The sequence below is a fragment of the Rhinolophus hipposideros genome (assembly GCF_964194185.1).
Source record: "Rhinolophus hipposideros genome assembly, chromosome: 9".
Lineage (NCBI taxonomy): Eukaryota > Metazoa > Chordata > Mammalia > Chiroptera > Rhinolophidae > Rhinolophus > Rhinolophus hipposideros.
In genome coordinates this window covers 45,623,460-45,646,751 of record NC_138055.1, presented here as the reverse complement: position 1 = coordinate 45,646,751, position 23,292 = coordinate 45,623,460, and the positions used below count along the sequence as shown (strand labels likewise).

Here is a 23,292-nt window from a genome sequence, read left to right as displayed (position 1 = left end):
AAGTTGAAATTCTAATACAGGTTGTGTAAGTCATTATTTGGAAAAGAACCTTCTGTATACATATGTGAATTACTGGAAGTAAATGATAGTGAACAAAATGCTGGAATTCTGCAAATGCTTATTGGACACATACTATATGGCAGGAATTATACCAGGATTATAGAACTGTGCATGAGACCCAGTTCCAGCCTTCTGAAAGGTTGGATTCTAGCAAAGAAAATAGATAATATTTGCTAATGAGTAAACAGAAGGAGTTTAAAATTAATTTTTCAGCATAGTCCTAGTTTTTGGAGAAGTCCTATTCTCAGATTAAGTATGAAATCAGTTATTGCTGTGGCCATTATTAGTAAAGCAATTTGATAAAATGTGCTTTAACATCATGACCAGTTTCTAATTTGATGGATTACCTTTCTCCTAAGAAATTTCAGCCAAATGAAGGTGCTACTTCATTGCTGGGTAAAACCTTCTCTTTCTCTCATTGTATTAGGTTGGTGCAAAAGTAATTGTGGTTTTGGCAGTTATTTTTAACCTTTTAAACCGCAATTACTTTTGCACCAATCTAATATATGTGTGTGTATAGATATTTATGCTTTTAAAAAAACTACTGTGTTTAAGATAATAGTTGTATAATTGAAGTAAGATTTCAGATGACTAAAATGATTACTTGCCTATGAAATTTACATAGGATGATATAGACTATTAAATTTATATATATTTGGTAATTACTCATCTCAGAAACTACCTTTTTTGAGAATAAGATAGTTTTGTAATAGGACTTCATTATTAAATTTAATGTCTGTTTATTCAACTATCTTATTGGTTATATTGACAATGATCTTCAGTATGCTACTCAGTTTGTTTCTCTTCATTAAAAAATATTACTGAAAATATTAAATGAGTTTATTTCTGTAAAGCCCTTTTCATAGTAGCTGACACATAGTAAGTGCTCACTAAATGGTCGCCATTACTGTTAAGTACAGTATGTATTTGAAAGACTCTTTATCATTTATTGCTGCCGAACTAATTTTTAGTTAGTATTGGTGGTTTCTGGGGGTAAGAATTCAGTAAAAGCAATATCTTTAAACTATCATTCTTGTAGTGCTGTGCTGTATTCAGAATGCTTTTCTGTAGTATATCCATTCATTTACTCATCGGAACACCCTACATGAAGGAAAGGAAGTCTGTCATTTAGTCATAGACTTAGTGTTAGAACCTCAGTTGAAAATCAGGTTGTTTGATCTTTTCACCATTACATCTCAAATAAAGATGTTTATAAAACTATTTGGGTAAAAGGTTTCTTTGCTTATTCCTCTTTCCCTCAAGGTTAGATACAGGGCTAGCATAGTTTGGTAGAAAGATTAGCGTTTTGTGCCGTATAAAGTTTTTATTCAAGGATTTAATGAAATCTTGGTTTTCTGTTTTTTTTCTTTTGAAAGACAAATTGTCCTTAAATAAACATCTTTTGTAGATTGTAATTTTAGTGGTAATACAAGTGTATAAAATATGTCACAGTGATTTTGTAAATTATTCATTTAATAAATATTTATTGAACACCCTACAATGTTTTGTTTATTGGCTTTCATGTTTGTTACAATCTCTACCTTTTGATATAATTAGTAGGCGCTTCATTCTGTAGTATTGTTTACTATGGAAAATTGCAGAATTACTGAGAATTTTAGAACTGGAAGGAACCTTTTAAGAGCTTCCATAATATTTAGTCATTTTTCTGAAGACAGGCTAGTTTTTATTACTGGAAACCTTAATGGTAGAGGGATAAGGTAGTCTTCAGAGGGAAGATCTTGAAGGGTTTTCTGGTAGAGATGTTCGCATTAAAACATTTTTCCTTTGTTTTGCTTTTTTGTTTTTTTTCATTTTTTATCTTCCTGTTAAAACTTTTGAAATCGGTTTACAAACCCTTGTTTAGGATTTTCCCTAAAAATCCAGTTTGGAGGATTCTTGTGGTACTGGCGTTTCCAGGTTGAACACATAGCAGTCTGGTTGGTGAGGTCTTCTCCATTTGTTGGAACTCGTGGTTGTAGCCTAGTATCCTCTTGGCAAATAAGAAACAGGCCTGGAAAGACTGTGACTTGTTCAAGGTCAGTAGCTAGCTAGTGTCAGATTCAGGTATTTAAATTTCCAGTCCTTTTTATTACCTTGCTGTGGTTGCAATTAAATTTGCTAGCAAGTAACTTTATAGGTAATCTTTAAATTTCATTATACCTAGATCTAGTGTTGTACATCTTGATAACTTCTAACATTAAACTTACTACTTATAACTAATATGAGAACCTGTGTTAAAATCTGGGCTAACAGTATAGTAAGTGAAGAACAAAATGCTGTCAATTATTTTCCCTATGTTAACTAATATTTTTGAAGTACAAATGTTAACAAAGTTCATTTTGATGTCTGTTATAGTAACATTTATAGTGCTATATATCTTGACTTCTTTGATATCGTAGTATTTTTTGGGAGAAAAATTCCAATAAATAGTATTTCCCTCTTTTATTTGAGATAAAATACTAAGAATCACTAATAGCATAATTAATAACCAATTTAATTATACATGTGTATATCAATGATTGTATATGATAAAAAATTTGGACAGCCCTCTGACAGTTTTTTTTTAATTAATTTTATTGTGGTGACAATTGTTAGTAAATTTACATAGATTTCAGGTGTACAATTCTGTAATACATCGTCTATAAATCCCATTGTGTGTTCACCACCCAGAGTCAGTTCTCCTTCCATCACCATATATTTGATCCCCTTTACCCTCATCACCCACCCCCCACCCCCTTACCCTCTGGTAACCACTAAATTATTGTCTGTGTCTATGAGTTTTTGTTTCTCATTTGTTTGTCTTGTTCTTTTTGGTTTATATACCACATATCAGTGAAATCATAGGGTTCTCTGCTTTTTCTGTCTGACTTATTTCACTTAGCATTATTCTCTCGAGATCCATCCATGTTGTCACAAATGCTCCTATATCATCTTTCCTTAACGCCGAATAGTATTCCATTGTGTATATGTACCACAACTTCTTTATCCATTCATCTATCGAAGGACATTTTGGTTGTTTCCATGTCTTGGCCACCGTAAACAAAGCTGCAATGAACATTGGAGTACACGTGTCTCTATAGAGAAATGCTTTTATATTTTTGGGGTAGATACCCAGGAGAGCGATCTGACAGTTTTTAAACATGAATTAAACCACTTCATCTTTACACTTTATAATCTCATCTGGGTTCTTTGCACTGTATCATACTTTTATCAGATATACAAGTACGAGGGACAACCTACAATAGCAGCAAGTAGATAGATAATATTTGATGCTAAAAAAGTAGTTGCTCAAGTAGAGCTCTAGGTGCATTTGCAGAGTATGCAAAGTTGGTTTGGTTTTCTTTCATCTTTTTTGCATCTCTTTTTGCTGTTTATCTTTTATTTCCCCATAGCTCAAAGTCTTCTCACTAATGTTCATTTCTAGTTCATTTCTGTTCCACCAACAGTTCTCTCTTTACTAGAAAATCTTTTCTGCTTTATGTAAACCTGAATAAAGTAATTCTTTCAAATGTGAATGTAAACAACCTGACATGGTGGATAGAGTTACTGTTCTTTTCCTTATGATAATAACTTTCTGATGATAAAAGTATTACATGTTCATTGAAAATACTGAAGAATAAAGAAGTACAACAACAAAAATAGGTATGGCCATCATCATAACATAGCTCCAGCCAGAGATAGCTACTTCTAAAATATGTTTCCTTTCTCTCTTATAGATGTAGATATTAACATTTAAAAGTGGGAGTTGAGGTATCTCTTTGGAAGAATGGGGGAAAGGAGACTTAAATCAGTGAATGGGCTTCTCAGACTTTCCACAACTGCTTTCACCTTGCCTGGATCCTGTCTATGCTCCAGTATGTTTCACAAACACTGTCCTAGGGAGTGCTCTTTGAACAGAAGTCAAGGAAGTTTGGAAAATAGTGCATATTATATCTTCTTGAAGTTTAATAGATTGAACATTTATGAGAAGTCCTCCCATAGAACAACTTGTTTTAGCTTATTTAATCGATCAGTTCTCAATGTTACTTGACCAGGGGACTTTTCCCCCTTATTGTAATAGAGAACATGTTGGAGACATACTGTTCTGTAAGACCTTGCTATTGAAGTGTGGTCCAAAGACCAGTGGCATTGGCATGCAGAATCTCAGGCTCCACCGAGAACTCAGGCTCCACCGAGTCAGAACCTGCATTTTAATAGGATTCTTAGATTATTCATAAGCACATTAAAATTTGAGAAGCAGTGCTCTAGTTTGTGTTTTTTTTTTTTTTTCAGGATAAGGTAATGAGATGGCATGGTTCTGAGGTATTCATTCCACTCGATCTGCCTTTTCAAAGTGATATTTCTCCCTTTTTTGTGTGTGCATGTGTGTGTGTGCAGGTGGGGTTGCGAGTATGAGTGTGTATGTGGGCATGCATGCATGCACAGGCCTGCGAGTGTGTCTTTGTTATGATGCCGCTTGTCTGTTAGGCCAGCACTTCCCTCATGTCCAAATATGCTTTCTTTGTTAACACCTTCCTCCTCTTATTCCTGCTTCTGCTGTCTGTATATAACCATACATTTCTTCAATTGTACAGCTCATTCAGGCCTGGCTTTGGGAAGCCTCCTGTGAGAGAGCAAGTTGCAGGAAATAAGGGAGTAGGAGGAGATGGGTTTGCAAGTTAGAATCAAGTAATAAGTTTCTTGAGGTAGAAGGGCGCTGGTTTTCCCTAAGAAGGGCGCAGAAGTTTTGAATTGTGTTGACTGGAATCCTGATGTCTCATGCACTTGGCTCAGGAACAAGCAAGTGGGGCTCCATGTCCCCCACTCCACTTCAGCCAGATCACCTGTCTATACATTTTATTTATTAGGATGTGCCTTGATTTTTTTTTAAAAGGTGTTTTGCTATCAAAACGTTTTTTGTTTTTGAAAATCACTGCCCTGTTGCATCCATTTAGCCTTCTACCACTCAGATTCTTTTGTTCAGCGTAGTCTGGGTTAATTGTGACTGGACTTCTTAGCCTCACACTTCAAAGGTAAGAGCTAATAATGAGTTTTGTATAATGATGGGGAGATTTGAAGCTTTCTCTCTTGAAAAGCTTGTTCTCCCTCCCTCCTTCCCTGTATCTTTCCTTCCTTCTCACCCATCTTTTTAGACACTTCGTTCTTTTTTTTTTAAGACCAAAGCTGATAAGGTATCTGGTATATAGTAAGTCCTCAAAAAATCTTAGCTAAAAACATCAAATACATAAGTGTTAATATAATTCATATAGGGCTTTAACAGTCCCTGTTGTCAAATACGTGGGTTCTAGTGCGGTAACTAACAAAACCAGAGCATAAGAATAAATGTTTCCTACTAAGAAAATAACATTTCCACAAAGTGCTTTAGGGATAATTTCAGCTATCTTCTCTCCCTCCTCTTGTCCCTCCTCTCACCTGCGTGTTCGTGTGTGTGTGTGTGTGTGTGTGTGTGTGTGTGTGTGTGAGAGAGAGAGAGAGAGAGAGAGAGAAACATTTGGGCCTTACCAGTAAAAGTTTTGACATCTAGAAAGTACTTTGGTAGTATAATAGTAGTAAGCAGTACGTATAGACTTAAGAATTGAACAGTTAAAAGTAGCATTTTTTACTATTTGATGTAGTTAAAGAGTCAGTCTGTTTTCAAGGTTCGATTGTCAGCATGGTCATGGGCTTTCTTAGACCACTGTGTCATCTTGTATGTTAGGCTGTTTATTCTGCCACACACTCTCCCATCCTTCAAAGACTTCTTTCTAATTTTTTGATTGCTCAGGCAAGAAGCATTCCTTTATCCCAGAGCTAGAATGAAGGCCCTTTTAATTGCTCTTACAGCATGCTGTGTAAAACGTGATGATTGTAATAACACAGCATATTGAAAATATTTTGTTATTGTTTCTCTTTCCTTCCCTGCAATCATCGCCTTGAGAGTAGTCCCATTGGTCCTGGAATCACATTTCCGTTTAAATCCCCACCCTACCGTTTAAAGTCACATAACCACAGGGCTCTTTGCTGATGGTTAAATGTGATAATTGATGTAGGGAACTTAGCATAATTGCTAATAATAAAGATAATAATTGTAAATAAGATTAGCAAGAATTTCCAGTGCCTATCATTGTGTCTTGCATAGGTATTGATAATGCTTAATTGAACTGCAAAGGCTCCATCATTTATCTGATTTCTGTTGCTGCTTTAAACTGTTTTCCACATCTTGTTTTCAAGGAATGTTAATATAATTGCATTTCATTTCCTGAACCTGTTAGTTGGGTGGAGTATGTTTGATTATGCCCATTTTACTTGATAAAACAACTATGTCAACCTAAGTTTCGTTCATACTCAACTTTTTCAACATTTTAAGTGTTTTCTTTTGCCATCAATACAATGCATAGTTGAAACCATAGCCAATAGCTTTTTATTCTGTCTTACATTCTGCTTGCTTGTTTTTTGAATCTTAACTAGAGACAGAGAGACCATTTAGGGGAAGCCATTGCAGTAGTTTATGGATGAGACAGTAGTGGCCCAACAATATCAGTGGGAGAGAGAATGGATTGTGGATATGTTTAGGAGAAAATTTATGAGACTTGATAGTTGAATATGGCTGTGGGAGGTAGGAAGTTGAGTTGTAGAGAAGGAAGAATCAAAGATGAATTCCGTATTTTGGCTTAATTAAATAGCTGGGTAATTGGTGGTGGTACCTCTCACTGACATAGGGAACAGGAGGGTTTGGGGGGAGGTAAAAGTTCACTTAGTTTTGTTTAATTTCAGGTATCTGAGGGATATCTGAGAGGGGATATGTAGGGCTTCAGCTTAGGAAGGAGAATAGTGCTATAAATATTTATTGGGTAGCATCAGTGTACGTGACTGAAAGACGTAGGAGTGGTAAGATCAGAGAGAATAGACGCATCCCATGAGAAATGAGAACCTAGGATGGAAACCTGAGAACCATCACTGCTTTTTTGTGATGGTAGAAGAGGAGCATCCCATGCAGAAGAAGAAAGAAATGGAGGAAGAAGAATTAAATATGAAATAAGAAACCCAGAACGTGTAATGTTACAGAAACAGAGGGAAGAGAATGGGGATGTGGTCAGCCATGTCAAATGGCCCCTTGCTTTCATCAGACAGAATCTTAATTTTTCCCTTTTATTCTAGTAATGTTTATTTTAACAACTTTGGCATTAAAATTTATATTTTAAGTTGTAACAAGGTAATAATTCTGCATAGTGCTTGTACTAAATTTTTCATGATAGTTACAACAGTTCTGAATTATATGTACAAGTTAAATAAAGGATGTTAATTTAATATTGTTAGTTCAGGAGATGAGTAAAATTATGGTAGTATCTAAGTTTGTCAAGTAAGAGCTTTACCTGTCTGGTAAAATCTATTTTTAAGCCTGTGCTTCTACAGGTAGCTCCTGATAATAGCTACAGAAATTAAGAGAATTAATAATAAAAAATTGGGTCCATCTTGGTATCAAGAATTTTTTGAGTGGTAAGTAAATGTGTAATATAACTTTGAAGACTCTTGGAAAGTTGCATGGTTAATTGTGAAGGAGCACGCATGGTTTGAAGAAGACTTTATCTTTTGTTTTTGGGAGGAATGAATCATAGCACTCTTTATTGATCAGTTAACCAAGAAAATCATAGCATTTTTCCATAAAACTGTATTTGGTCTGTAAAGTGGTAGTCATCTGTGGAGTACATTGGATTTCATGTGATTCACAATTCAGATTTTATGAGTGTGGAATGACAAAGTTATTATCAGAACATAGGCAGTAGTTAGAAAACTATCACTGTTAATTTCAGACTATATTGAAATTTATTATGTTAGAAAAAAATTTTATTTTACAAAATCAGTTTGACACAGGAAATATGCACATCTTAGAGATGGTTATTCAGAACTAATTTGAAAACCAATGCAGGGCTTAGAATCTGGTCAGATGGGTTTTAATATAATCAGAAAAGATGAGAGAAAGAATGTACTTACAGAGTAAAGGTTAGACTTCTTTATTATGTTCACTTATAGTTGGCATTTTTGCATATTAACTTGGATACTAACTATAATAGTACCTTGGTTTTTGAACATCTCCATTGACGAACATTTCGGTTTACGAATGCCGTAAATCCGGAAGTAAATGCTTTGGTTTTTGAGCAGGCCTCGGAAGGAAGTCGAACACGTCACGCGGCTTCTGCTGACTGCAAGATCCTGAGGCCTAGCAGTCAGCTGTTTTCGAACATTTCAGAACTCGAACGGTCTTCCAGAACAGATTACATTAGAAAACCGAGGTACCACTGTATAGTTAGTATAAAGGTACATATAATTCTCCTGACAAAATGTTTCCTTGAACTAGAAACTATTAAGAATAGATAATATTAACTATCTACAGAGTATCCCATTTTACCATGTGGTTTATAAAATGTACTTAATTAAGGGACTGGGGTATCTGTCAAATTAGGAAGATCAAAATGTTGAAGATCAGTTAATGTGATTAAGGCATCTTTAGGAAGAATGACTAGAACATAAAATGATATAAAGCAAAACCACACAGCATTACAACCCTGGACAATTGGCTGGTGTTTATCATAGTACAAGATGTGGTAGGAAGTGACAGATGGTATATGGCATTCACTAGAATGGTACTTTATTCTGGGGTTGTAATAATGTAGCCTTCTTTATATCTATACTAACTACATCTTAACATCATTCCGTTATTTTTAAAGTACCCATAGCAACTAGTTTCCACGGCTGCTGCACACTTAGACTGTGTGCATTATGCAATTTGTTGTAATTATTTGGCCCTATCCAGATACGTTGATTTTGGGAAGGAAATGCCCTGGAAGGTGGCATCTGATATATTAATCGGTTTGGTAAAGATGGTTGGTAAAATTCAGTCATTGAGTCTTCTTTGCTTTAGTTTTAGGCTGAATTTTTGGGCATAAAAACCAAGAGCCAAATTCAGAACTGGGCCACCACCCATCAACTCATAGGTATTATTTTCCTGTGAGTTTCTTTTTTTCCCCTCTTCTTTTGCCTCCCCCCCTCCAGTTCAAGCCGTTGTTTCTCAGTCTAGTTGTGTAGGACACAGCTCCCTGCTGGTGTTATGAGCCTTGTGCTCCCCTTGGCTGAGGTAGTTGGTTGCTCGTCGTTGGTCTGCTTACAGCAGCTCATGGCAGCTCTTGCTGGCTGCCGGCCACTCATGCTTGTTGCCGGCCACTCATGGCGGCACACGGTAGCCCGCAGCAGCACACAGCAGCCCGCAGCAGCTTACGCCAACCTCCGGCTGCTCAGGGCAGCCCAGCTCCAGGGAGAGCTGTTGCTCACAATCTTAGCTATAGAGGGCGCGCTTACCGGCCCATGTGGGAATTGAAACTGTTATCAAACCGGTGACCTCAGTGTTAGGAGCATGGTGCTCCAACCACCTGAGCCACTGGGCAGGCTCTGAGTTAGAAAATTAATTAACATTTGCTTTGCAACTTTTATCTTAATATGGATTACATTATATGCTTTCTGTATCAGTTATCTATTGCTGTGTAACAAATTATGCCAAAACTTAGTGGCTGAAAACAATAAACATTTCTTATCTTTTTTTTTGAGGCAAGAATTCAGAAGCACTGCGGCAAAAATGAGAAAAATAAGGGCCACATAAAAGTAAATATATTCAATTAAAGTTCTGTTCTTTTTTTCTGAGATCATGTTCTTCATTCTTTGTTGTTAAGTAATTTTTACAAAATGAGGGTGGTAAACGATAACTTAATTTGAGTTTTTTATAAGCAAAATAAAGATTGGGCAACTTGTAAAAAAAATTCAGAAGTAGCTTAGCAGGTAGTTCTGGCTCACGGTCTCTCAGGCTCATCTGAGGGATGATCCAAGCTCACTTAGTTGGTTGTCAGCAGGCCTTAGAACAGCTGCTTCCAAGTTACTCACATGGCTGCTGGCAGGCCTCATGACCGCGCTGTTGGCCAGACATCAATTTCTTGGCCATGTGGATCGCTCCAGGGGACTGCTCACAACACTGGCATCATGCTTACTCCAAAGATAGAGAGCCCCCCAAACAAAAGCTACAGTCTTTTTATAACCTAACTTGGGGAGTGACATCCCATTTCTGCCAAATTCTGTTCCTTAGAAATGAGTCACTGAATCCAGCCTATATTCAGAGGGAGGAGGTTACAGAAGGGCATGCATACCGGAAGGTGGGATCATTGTAGACCATCTTGGAGGCTGCCCACCACACTATCCTTTAAAGTTTAAAACTTTTGTCACTGTTGCAGAATTCTTTCTTGAAAGGGAGGCATATGGAGGAACCCCAAAATATAAAATAGATAAAGGGGGAGCTGTTGTGTCCAGAGCAAGGATTCTACAGAACTAGAGCTTACTTACCTGCCAGCATCCCTCCTCTTCAGCTTTTCCAAGCAGTTTGAATATTAGTATCTTTACAATCAAATGTCAGTCAGTAACATGAGTGTTCATCTCTCATACTTTGATTTTGGAATTTATCAGCAGTTCTAAAATTCTAACTTGTGAAAATTAGGTATTGGAACATGGAAAATTATATGTGTAAATGTTTCTGGCAACTTAAAAAGTCTTACTAGCCTCCTTTAATAAAGTAAGTCTAATATAATGGCTGATTTTGTAGTATTAGATATAATTTAGATATTAGTGTGATAATGATAGTGATTTACTTAGTAACTACTGCCTAGAATGGTTTATTAACTCCAAATTATGTGTATTTTTTTAAAAATATGAGTGAATAGTGATATTTGCAATTCACTTTTAATATTAACCTGTTCTTGTAGCTCTTTAATGCTGCAAATTGTGATTCTTACTAACAAACTACTTACTTTATCTTACGGTATAAAGAATATAGTTTTAAAATAATAGTACCAAAATTAATACAAACGATAAATCTCTGAGTGAAGTTTAGAATTCTATAGTTCTTTTAGTCCTTAGACCATATCACTCTAAAGATGTTACAAAATCATTTGAAAATAATTCCATTCCTGGTGGTTATAGTAACAGTTTGATATATGGTTAGATTTGGGCATTGCTTCTAAACACTTTACTTACATTGACTTAGTTAATTCTTACAACTGCCCTGTGAACTAGATCCTGTTGTTATTCTTATTTTACAGATGAATATAGTTTTTGCCATCTTGATTTCAGGCTAATTTGCATTAACAAGAAAACAGTACTGTTTTTGTTTGTTTCTTTATGGGTTGATGTAGGGGAAGTAGTGTATGAAACTGAGGGAAAGGAACATTTTGATTAGGACATGAGATGGTATTTGTAATTAGAGGACCCTGATGGTAGTATATCATGGCACTGAAAAGGGAGATAAGGCACAATAGAATCAATACATTTTTGTCAAATAAATTAGAAAAAGACAAAGTACCAGTCTTGTAATTTTTGTTTATAACTGCTGTGCCCTGTACAACTTTTCTCTTTTGGATGATAATGAGAGGGAGGGTCCAGCTAGGAAAAGCTGATAAAATGAGATTTTGTACTTTACCTAGACTATCTGATGAGCTATTTAAGGAGTTAAAAAGAGGGTAGTTTCTGTAAATAACTTACTTAATAAGTAAGTTTATAACTCACTTTGAACCTTAATTTTGTTGAGGTTCAACTCAATTGTGTGAGCGCGGGCGCGCACGCACACACACACACACACACACACACACATTCTGCCATATTTATATATAAACCATCAATAATGTCACTTAAATATGATTGAACATATGTATTAAATTTTATTACACTGTTACAGGATTCCAGTCCAGATCTACCCTGAACAACTTTCCACAACCATAATAACTTAGATTTTTAAATTTTAATGAAAATTAGAAAATAATGTACCTGGAATCATCAAAAACAGTTCTAATTTTAAGTTGCTTCTAGCCAGAATATAATGTCCAAACCAGTGGGTACTAGTGGTAGTGAAAGATAGCTACTACATTGTTTTCCGAGTAGTTTTTTCATAAGTTCAGATTGATTTGATGGAGTAGATTTTCATTAGTGAAATGATTGATTTAGTTACTACAGAGTATGAGTACCTTTTTGTGGATGAGTATTATAATTATTAGAGCTTACATAGGATACGTTTGAATACAGCATCTTAATTTTTTGAATTTCTTTTCTTAGCTGTTCTGATAAAATCTATGTTAGTTGAGCTTATGGCATGATAACAACAACAAACATAGCTTTCAATGCTGGTCTCTAAGTGAATGAACCTTTTGGTTACCTTAAAATATTTTCAAGGTATTATTTTAATTCACTTAAATTTTTTTAAAAAATGCGTTTGATTCTCTTTTAAATTCGTAAGATTTGAATTTAAATGGAGACTGCATTTGCGATAAATAATATTTGGAAATTATTATTTAGTTCTTAATATCTTTTATACTAGCTTATCATGAGGATAGAATATTTGTATTATTGTTCCTGTGTCTATTTTATCAATCCAACCATGTAGGACCTTTGTGCCATGTACTCGTTCATTCTTCAGGACATAGAAGTTAATTAGGAATTTAGTTACCTAGAAAAGTTAACTAGATAACCCTTTGGTATTTATCTCTGTATTACAGGTAAAAATTGAGGTGAGTGCCCCTGTTTGAATGAATGAGTCATTTACAAATAAATGCATTAATTATTCTTGTTTTTTAAAACGCATTTATATAAAAATGAATATAATTTATCTAAGACAATTTGTATCTTAAAAGAAATCTCACACAAATCTTGACGTGTATTGGCAGCCTTTACAAAATACATTGTCTCGTAATAGTTTTGAATGCAAGATTTTTATTAGAATTATATTTTCAATTTGTTTTTGTTGAATAATTATTTTATACACCACTTTATACTATTTACTTTTAAACAAAGGAAAAGATATACATTATCTTTAAATTTGTTTCCATAGAGTGAAGAGGCATGAAACCATAGTTTCTTAAAGGTAGGGGGTGATTATTTAGTAATATAATGGTGAAAGGAAGGAGTATTACCGAAACATCTATGTCTTCAACAGGAACTGGTATTTGAAGTCATCACTGATGTAGCATATTAAAACGAACATTTATTTGATTAATATGTATTGAGTTAAAGGTAATAGGATATCTTCATGTGAGCTTGCAGATAAAGTTCTGTTGGAGAGACCTTTTTTCTTTTGTTAGAAATTGTTTGTTTTAATGACAGGTCCATTTTTAGGCAGTTATTTCAAAAGTATAATAGTTAATCAAAAATATTACTACTTTGTACAAGTATGTAAATTAAAATCAGCATTGTTATCTACCCATGGCCTGATATACTTTTATATGTTTGTGATTGGTTTGTTATAGGTGGCACATTGTTATTTTAAAGACTTATTGAGTGATAAATGGGAATTGTATTGATGCTTTTTATCTGAAGTCTTATAGATCGTTAATCCACTGTAGTGACCACTACACCAAAATTCAGTGAATGTTAATGGCAATGACTAGTTAAGAAATGACAGATTTTGATCAACTAATTATTCTTGTACTACTAATAAAAACGATGGTGTCGTTTCAGTGAAATGGAATAATCTGATAGCTGATATCTTTGTATATTAAAATATAGCTGTCATTATAGGGGAAATTTAAAAATGAAACAATTCAAATAAATTTTTTTTTTTTGCTTATGTTTCTGACAGTGCCTAAGTTTTTGTTGACATTGTAGTTAGCATATTATTTCTGTATTTACTTTGGTGCATACATATGTGGTTATCTGGTGAATTTACAACCCTTTCCCTGTCATTCTACATGTATTAATAATCTCAAATAAAATTAAATAATCTTCTTATTCTGATAGAAAAGAAAAAGCTGGATCACTTACCAGTAACTGGAGTTCTCCTATTGGGTAATCTCCACAGATCCACATTCTTTGAAGTTATTGTGAATGCCTCGAGGACCAAGGAACCGTTGAAATTTCCAATTTCAGGAAGGTAAGCAAGTGCACTGAAGCATGTCTCTAGCATCTTCCAAATCCCCTCCCCCCAACTTTCTTACATATACGTCTGTACTGCATGCCCCCTCAGTTCCAGTGGATGCCCATCAGGAAGAGTCTCATGCTGGACAGAAGGGCAAGAGAGGTGGATCTGTGAGGGAAAAGACCCAATAGGATAACTCAAGTTACTGGTAAGTGATCTAGTTTTCACAAATTTGAGATTTTTTATTTTCACATTTCTTCTCCTTAGAAGTACATTTAATTACAAGAAAGGAAGTTTTTTGCAATAGCTTCTTTTTGATGTGGATTATGGGATTTATTGTATGGAAGATATAATAAATACCTAGTTCTTAATTAGTGTGTGAATAAATGTGACGTTAGTTTCAGTGTATCATTTACATAATAGTTGTTTATAAAAACCATATGTTTAGTTCCTTATGGTAAATAGTGTGATAGTTCTAAAGCAATTTAAAGAAGTTCTGTGTTGAATTATTTTGTAAATTCCTTTATTTGTGATGTTTTTATTGAAGTAAGTATTTGCACTATAAAATTATGCTTATGCCAAATAATTTCAATTTTTGAAATTTGGCCAAATTCTTTTGATACAGTACTGAACAGCACAAATAGTTTCATATTAATTGACTAACACTTTTTACTGACATGGTTTTCAGTGTACCTTTTAACTTCATTGAAGATGTATTTGGAAATAATTCAGGGCGTGTTGCAATTATATTTACCACTTCCTTGTTCATAGTGGATGGGCTTATTGATATGAAGGGTGGCACAGTTGGTTTAGTGTGTGCTCTCCAATTCTAACATTTACATGCCACGTGTAATGGCATGTAAATTACGTGTAATGTATTATCTGGTAACGTATTGAGCTGGTGTGTAAATGTTAGAATTCGAGAGTTCCTTGCTTCTGATTTCTTTCTCACTCATTCTGCAGTTACCAGGTTACCATTTCTAAAAGGGCACTGATGCCCTGCTCTACCTGTTTTATAAAAATTTCATCCATTTGTTGGGTACGTTGGCCTCTCTTAATCCAATCCTATCCTACTTATGTAGCCCTAATTTCTTTGATTTGGAACTTTTTTTTCCCAAGTCAAGTTGTTATTATTTCAGTCTTAGTTGTGGAGGGAGCCGTTCAGGTTCAAGTTGTTGTCCTTTCAGTCTTAGTTGTGGAGGGCGCAGCTCAACTCCAGGTCCAGTTGCTTTTGCTAGATGCAGGGTACGTAGCCCACCATCCCTTGTGGGAGTCGAACCGGCAACCTTGTGTTTGAGAACCCACTGGCCCATGTGGGAATCGAACCAGCAGCCCTCGGAATTAGGAGCACAGATCTCCAACCGCCTGAGCCACGGGGCCGGCCCTAGAACTTTTGTTTTGATCTTACCTGAGTACTTGCCATATTTATACTTTGGCTTGTACTTTTCTGTTTTCTTTCCATTGTACTTTTCTATACTTTAAGGTTAAGGTCAAGTCCTACCCTTTGCATAAATCCTTTTATGCCAGCATCTCACTGTTACCTCTGTTTCAATCAGTGGAAACATGAGATTGCTTTGAGGATTTAATTAATTCTTGGACTGTATTTAGAACAGTGCCTAGCGGCACATAGTAAACACTCTTCATAGCTATTTGATTGTAGATTTATCTTAAACATTTCTTTGATAGTAGATATAATTCTTATCTGTATGACACAGTTTAGCCTTTAAATATGAACTTCAGGTTATATTGCTATTTATTTTGATTTAAAACTCTTAAGGTGACTTGTATGATGTTTGAGAGCAAGGATAAAATCTTACTGTTTTTTATCTTATTTAGTTCCTAATGTCAGTGACTGATATTAAATTATATCCACTGAAAAAATTTGATTTTCATGTAGATTCACAAATATACTTACCATTTTTTTCATGAATAAAACTGGTTCATTTGGCTTATCAATCCTGTTTGTATTGTATGTTTTTCTTAAGAACAACTTCCCCCCCCACTTTAAAGCTGGTATAGTGAAGTTATAATTGTTTAGTACAATATAAACTTCTCTGGCATATTACAAAGCAGTGTATAGTTTTGAGAGAATTAATTAGATTAGCTTTACTTTAAGACTCAGTGCAGTGTTAGAAAACAAACTGGAAATTCAGGATACTTCATTTTTGAGGTTTGACTATCTTAGAAGGTTATTACTTGATTTTCAGAACTGCTTGGATTTAATCTACCTGTCTGATGAAGCAGTAAATGAAATCTGTTGTCAAGGTCATTGAGGAAGAAAATGCTGTTGACAGATTAAGTATCACTTCTAAATCACCAGAGAACCAATTTAGGTTCAATGAGACAAGCCAAGATAAATAACATTTAGTCAGGTGACTTGAGTAATTTTTTGAGTCTACTTCCGCATATCCATGTAAGAGAATGTTTAATCTCATGGTTTCTTTGGTGTAACAGTGGTATAATGAATATATTTAGAATGACCTTATTCTTTGGAGATACGTGCTGAAATATGTAGAAATGAAGTAGTATCATAATGGATTCAGGAATGGGCTCGGAAAAGAAATTGTGGATATTTGGGTGTGGTGTATATATATAGTTGTATATGTATAGAGATAGATAAAAAGAAAGGTAAAGCAAATGTGGCAAGTGTTAATTTTGAAGCTAGGTGAAGGGGATGTAGGTATGCATTATACTTTCAACTATTCTGTGGCTTTGATATTTTTCAAAAAAAATTTGGAAAAAGTATTTTTAAAAGAACTTTACTATGCTTCAGTTTCTCCAATTCTAAAATAGGAATAATAGAACTTGTTCTTTCCAAGCCTTGATGCAGGTGGGCACAGTGGGATAACATTTGGTAGATAGAATAACAGTCAAGAGTCAAGAGAACTTTTAAGAAGTTTGTTTTTTCTTTTCTCTTGACATTAAAGAAGAGTTTTATAATGGAAAACTTTTCAAAGAACGTTTTACCTAAAAGTATATTAGCTTAAAATACATCTATTTCCTTTTTTATTCAGAACATAATACATCATAATTGAATAAGGACAACCAAGAAACTATATTATATACATATATGTATATATATGTATATAAAATATATAATATATAAAGTAATTATTGAAATCTTGAAAATGAAAAACATAGCAATGGGCATAATAGAAAATGAGACGTAGTTGTTAATTTCAAAATAAACCTGATAATTCAGGAACAGCACAGGGAGATAAGGAGATGAAACATACTGAAAAAAAGCTAAGATACCTTAGAGGCAGATTGAAAAGCTCCAAATGAATGTCTGATTGGAGTTCTAGAAGAGAGGACACAGAGAATGGTAGAGAAGCAATACTGAAGAAAAAGTGACCAAGAATTGTAAAGAATTAAAAAGAAATGGAAATTGTGGAATAATCAGAGCTGAGTCACAACAAAAAATTGTACCAAAATTGAGGGATACAAGAAAAGGGCTTAGAGGTAAATTTATAACCTTAAATGCATGTGTTAGGTTGAAAAAAATTAATGAACCACATATTCAATTCAAAACTAAAAAAAAAGAGAAAGTAAAACTAAAGAAAGAAGGAAGATAGAGGAAATAAAAATAGAATTTGGCGAGATAGAAAATAATCAACAATAAAAACAATAATGATGTTCATTTAAATCAAAGCTGATTCTTTTCAGTCGATTAATTTCTGAAAATACTCATCAAGAAACAGATGATAGAGGTTCTGTCAAGATGGTGGAGTTGATAAATGCTTTGTTGCCACCTCTCATGACCACCTCAGAATTACAACTAAACTACAGAACAACCATCATTGAGAATCACCTGCAGTCTAGCTGAACCGAAGCCCTAAAACTAAGGACATACAGAAGAAGCCACCTTGAGACTGGTGGGGGGAACAGAGTCGTGAAACTGGCTGATCCTACACATGCGTGTGACCATTAAAAATCAGGAGGGATAACTTGGATGCAGGGGTCTCCCCCCTCATCAGAAGAGTGAGCTGTCCTAGCCCCACACCAGTCTTTTCAGCCCAATGTCTCAGTTCTGGGGAGAGAAGGCCCCATAACTTCTGGCTGTGAAAACCAGCAGAAACTGGCTGAATGAGACAAGGGTGGCTGGAGTTCAAAGTGCTCCCTTTAAAGGGCCGGCACTCAGAATTCACAAGTGGACAGAATCACTCGCTCTGAGTTCTATAGGTTGGACAGCAACTTGATAGGTGCCAGGGACATATAGGGAGGAACTGACTTGTCTGGAATCAGAGTGAGGGCTGAAGAGGCAGCTGTCACCTGGACAGAAGAGCTGACGGACGCCATTGTTTTAGTGTTGAGCCCTCTCTTCTCCTGGCATTCAGATGCAGGCGGCTGCCATGTCTGAGTCTCCACCAACCTGGATAACACCATTCAATGACCCTGAATCCCTGAGACCCCACCCCACGCCACCCAACTTTTGGGCCCATCCAAGCCACTTCTAGTGGCTTTTCCCTACAAACAATCTGTCTTAGCTCATGCTGCAGACTTTCCTAAAATCTCTCAAAGGTTCACAAAACCCAAACAAGCAGCATCTGGCTTCAACACATCTTATATCTCTGGCTGAGCATCCCTAAGCCAAACACCAGTGACAGCCAGTCTCTGTTCACAGATTGGCCTCTTGAAGCACCTCTAAGCGCAGTGAAGGTGATGGCCATCTGCAGATTGTTTTGTGGCTTATACCAGGTGGCCCCAGGCAGAATAGGCTGCAGCTAAACTTGGCCTGCAGTGGGGTCCCTCCCAGGAGGCTCCAGGTCTGGTACACCTTGTCGCCAGCTTCAGACCAAGATGGAGCATCATCTGGCCGCATCCAAGGACAGCACACCCACAGGGAAGACTGGGCAAGCACCAGAGTCCTGCTAAAGCAAACCCTGCTCTGTAGGGTCAGCCCTTGCACCATAGCTCCTCCACTGTAGTCAGGGCCAGTCCTCACAACCAGTCAGCCCCAAGGGTCAATCCCTCCCACTGATGTGGGAGGCTCAACTATAGTAGGAGGGCACACACAACCCATGCAATGGATACACGTTGAGCACCTGCCTCTGGTGATCAGGGAGACTGCACCACTGGGTCCCACAGGACACCTACTACATAAGGCCACTCTGCTAAAAACAGGAGGCATCGCAGCCCTACCGTACACATAGTAACAAGCACAGGGAGGCAGCCAGAATGGGGAGACAAAGAAATGTGTCCCAAATCAAAACAGAACAAAGGTCTAGAAAAAGAACTAAACAAAATGGAGAAAAGTGATATACCAAATGCAGAGTTCAAAACATTGGCTATAAAGATGCTCAGTGAACTCAGGAAGAACTTCAACAAAGAGATAGAAAATGAAAAACTGGAAATAGAAAACAAAAAAAAAAACCCAAGTCAAATAAAGAATACAATAACTGAAATGAAGAACATATTAGAGGAAATCAATAGTAGAATAGATAAAGCAGAGGATCGAATCAGCAATTTAGAACATGAGGTAGCAGAAACACCCAAACCAAAGAGCAAAAAGAAAAGAGAATCTAAAAAAAATGAGGATAATTTAATGGGCCTCTGGGATAACATCAAGCATTCCAACATTTGCATCATAGGGGTCCAGAAGGAGAGGACAGAGAGTAAGGTATTGAAAATCTATTTGAAGAAATAATAATGGAAAACTTTCCTAACTTGGTGAAGGAAATAGACATACAAGCTCAGGAAGCGCAGATAATCCCAAACAAGATGAGCTCTAAGAGGCCCACACATAGATACATCATAATTAAAATGACAGAGGTTAAAGACAAAGAAAGGATGTTAAAAGCAGCAAGAGAAAAGCAGTTAGTTACCTACAAAGGAGCTCCTATAAGATTGTCAGCTGAGATTTCTCAACTTGTAGGCCAGGAGGAATTGGCAGAAAATATTCAGAGTGATGAAAAGCAAAGACCTACAACCAAGATTACTTTACCCAGCAAAACTAGCATTTAGAATTGAAGGACAGATAAAGAGCTTCCCAGTCAAGAAAAAGCTAAAGGAGTTCACTACCACCAAACCAGTATTACAAGGAATGTTAGATGGATTTCTTCAGGACAAAAAAAAAGATACATGAATAATAAAATGCCGTAACTACATGTCTGTCAACAATTACTTTCAATGTAAATGGATTAAATGCTCCAATCAAAAGACAGGGTGACTGAATGGATAAGAAAACAAGGCTCCTACATATGCTGCCTACAAGAGACTCACTTCAGATTGAAAGACACACAGATTGAAAGTAAAGGGATGGAAAAAAGATATTTCATGAAAATGGAAACAACAAAATAAAACTGGGGTAGCAATACTTAATGCAGACATAACAGACTTTGAAACGAAGATTATAACAAGAGACAAAGAAGGACCCAGTGATCCCACTTCAGGGTGTTTATCTGAAGAAACCCAAAATGCTTGTTTAAGGGGACGTGTGCAACCACATGTTCATTGCAGCATTGCTTACAATGGCCAGGATGTGAAGTCAGCCTGGGTGTCTGTCAATGGATGAATGGATAAAGAGGAGGTGGTACACATATACAATGGAATATTGTATATAATAATTCCTTTCCTGGCCAGGGATGGGAATGGGTTTTTGCCATCTGCAGCATCATGGATGGACCTGGAGGCTATTGTGCTGAGTGGAGTATGTTAGACAGAGAAAGACAGATGCAATGTGGTTTTGCTTGTATGTGGAATCTAAAGAACAAAATTAACAAGGAAACAGAAACAAACTCATAGATACAGAGAACGTTTTGATTTTTGCCAGATGGGAGGGGGTTTGGGGGGCAGATGAAAAAGGGGAAGGGATTAAGAAGTACAAAGTGGTTGTTACAAAGTCATGGGGATGTAGGGTATAGCATAAGGAATATAGGCAATATTGTAATTACTATGTATGGTGTCATGGCTTCTACATTTATCGGGTTGATAAATGGGAGGGAGGTTGGGAGCAGGGTGAAAAAGGTGAAGGCATTAAGAAGTACAAATTGGTAGTTAGAAAATAGTCATGGGGATGTAAAGTACAGCATAAGGAATATAGTCAGTAATATGGCAAAAGCTATGTATGGTGCCAGGTGGGTACTAGACTAGTCAGGGGGATCAATTCTTAAACTATGTAAATATGTAACCACTATGCTGTACACCTGAAATCAATATAAAATAATACTGAATGTCAACTGTAATTGAAAAATTTAGAAAGCTGGGAAAATGGTGAAGGGGAGTAAGAAGTTCAAATTTCCAGATATAAAATAAGTAAGTCATGGGGATGTAATGTACAGCATAGGGAATATAGTCAATATTGTGATAGCATAGTACAGTGTCAGATGGGTGCTGGGATTATCATAGTGATCACTTCTTTCGGTATGTAAATATTGAATAATTATGATGTCTAGCTGAAACATAATATTTTTATGTTAGCAATATTTTAATAAAAATTTAAGAAAACATGATAATACAATTTAAAAATGGAATATAATTACAATTGTAATTTTAAATATCACAGAAATCATATGTATATGAGGTGTGATCAAACAATATGGTGAATGTTTAAATAAAATTACTGTAGTAAAAGACACATTGCCACTAATCCCATCTCAAAATACTCCCCCTAGCTTTGAAGGCACTTATCCCATCGTTCTTGCCAATTTTGGACGCAGTTCTGGAAGTCCTCTTTGGTGAGTGTCTTTAGATGCGCTGTCGTGGCTGCCTTGATGCCCTGAATCATTTTGACTTTGGGGAAGAGCAAGAAGTCACATGGTGCCAGATCTGGTGAGAAACGTGATTGAGGACACACCGTAATTTTTTTATTTGACAGAAATTGCCATACGTGTGACATGATGTGTCATGATGTGTCATGATGGAGGATGATTTACAGCACGCTTTAAAAACACACCGAACAAGTTGAAACTTGTCAAACACTGTTACTAAGGTTCAATGCAACACTTGTGTTGAAGATCCCTGTCTTTCTGTTGGATGGCACTGGGCAGCAGCATTCATTATATTTTGTGAACAACAATGGAAAGTCTCCACGTCACATATTGCTTCTGGTACGGCAATTTCTGTCAAATGAAAACATTATGGTGTGTCCTCATCCACCTTATTCACCAGATGTGGCACCATGTGACTTCTGGCTCTTCCCCAAAGTCAAAATGACCATGAGGGTAAATGTTTTGAATTGATTCAGGACATCAAGGCAGCTATGACAGCACAACTAAAGACACTCATGAAAGAGTACTTCAAGAACTGCTTTCCATATTTTCCAATCACACCTCGTGTATGTGTGTGTGTAATTTTTTCAATTAGGTAAAATGGTCTATTTTCTAGGGAAAAAATCTTTCCAAAATTGGCTGAACAAGAATAAGGAAATCTAGGGCCGGCCTGGTGGCTCAGGCAGTTAGAGCTCCATGCTCCTAACTCCGAAGGCTGCCGATTCGATTCCCACTGGGCCAGTGGTCTCTCAACCACAAGGTTGCTAGTTCTATTTCTCAAGTCTCGCTAGGGATGGTGGGCAGAGCCCCCTGCAACTAAGATTGAACACGGCACCTTGAGCTGAGCTGCCGCTGAGCTCCCGGATGGCTCAGTTGGTTGGAGCGCATCCTCTCAACCACAAGGTTTCCGGTTTCGACTCCCGCAAGGGATAGTGGGCTGTGCCCCCTGCAACCAGCAACAGCAACTGGACCTAGAGCTGAGCTGTGCTCTCCACAACTAAGACTGAAAGGACAACAACTTGACTTGGAAAAAAGTCCTGGAAGTACACACTGTTCCCCAATAAAGTCCTGTTTCCCTTCCCTAATAAAATCTTTAAAAAAAATAAATAAGGAAATCTAAAGCAACTGACAACCATTTAAAAAATTAAAGCTGTAGTAAATTTCCCCAAAAGGTATTTTTTAAAATAGCAACTTTATTAAGCTATAATTCACAAACCATACTTTTTTACCTATTCAAAATGTACAGTTCAATAGTTTCTAGTATTTTTAGAGTTGTACTACCATTACCATAGTTAATTTTAGAATGTTTTCATCACTTCAGAAAGAAACTCTGTACCCATTAGCACCCAATCCCAAGTCTTCCCAAGTCCTCCACCTTAGGCAACCACCACTCCATTCTCTGTTTTTGTAGATTTGTTTGTTCTAGACATTTCATATAAATGACATAATTCAATATGTGGTCTTTTGCGATTCACTTCTTTTACGTAGAATAATATTTTTAAGGCCCAACCATGTTGTAGCATGTGTCAGTACACTTCATTCTTTTTATATCCAAATAAAAATTTCATTGTATGGATAATAGTTAGGGTTTACAGGTGGGAATTCCCA

The 23,292-nt window shown here is 36.2% G+C and overlaps 1 protein-coding gene across 2 annotated transcripts in view; it reads left to right on the top strand.

The window, feature by feature from the left end:
- The window catches only part of YAF2 (YY1 associated factor 2), a 74,699-nt gene that overhangs the window by 9,378 nt on the left and 42,029 nt on the right, over positions 1-23,292 (top strand). The window contains exon 3 of one of the 2 annotated variants that reach the window (XM_081060793.1): positions 13,919-13,990. The exons of the other annotated variant lie outside the window; for it this stretch is intronic. Coding sequence (XP_080916919.1) covers positions 13,919-13,990 — 72 coding nt within the window. The remainder of the gene's footprint in view (positions 1-13,918; positions 13,991-23,292) is intronic. 2 annotated transcript variants of the gene reach the window in all.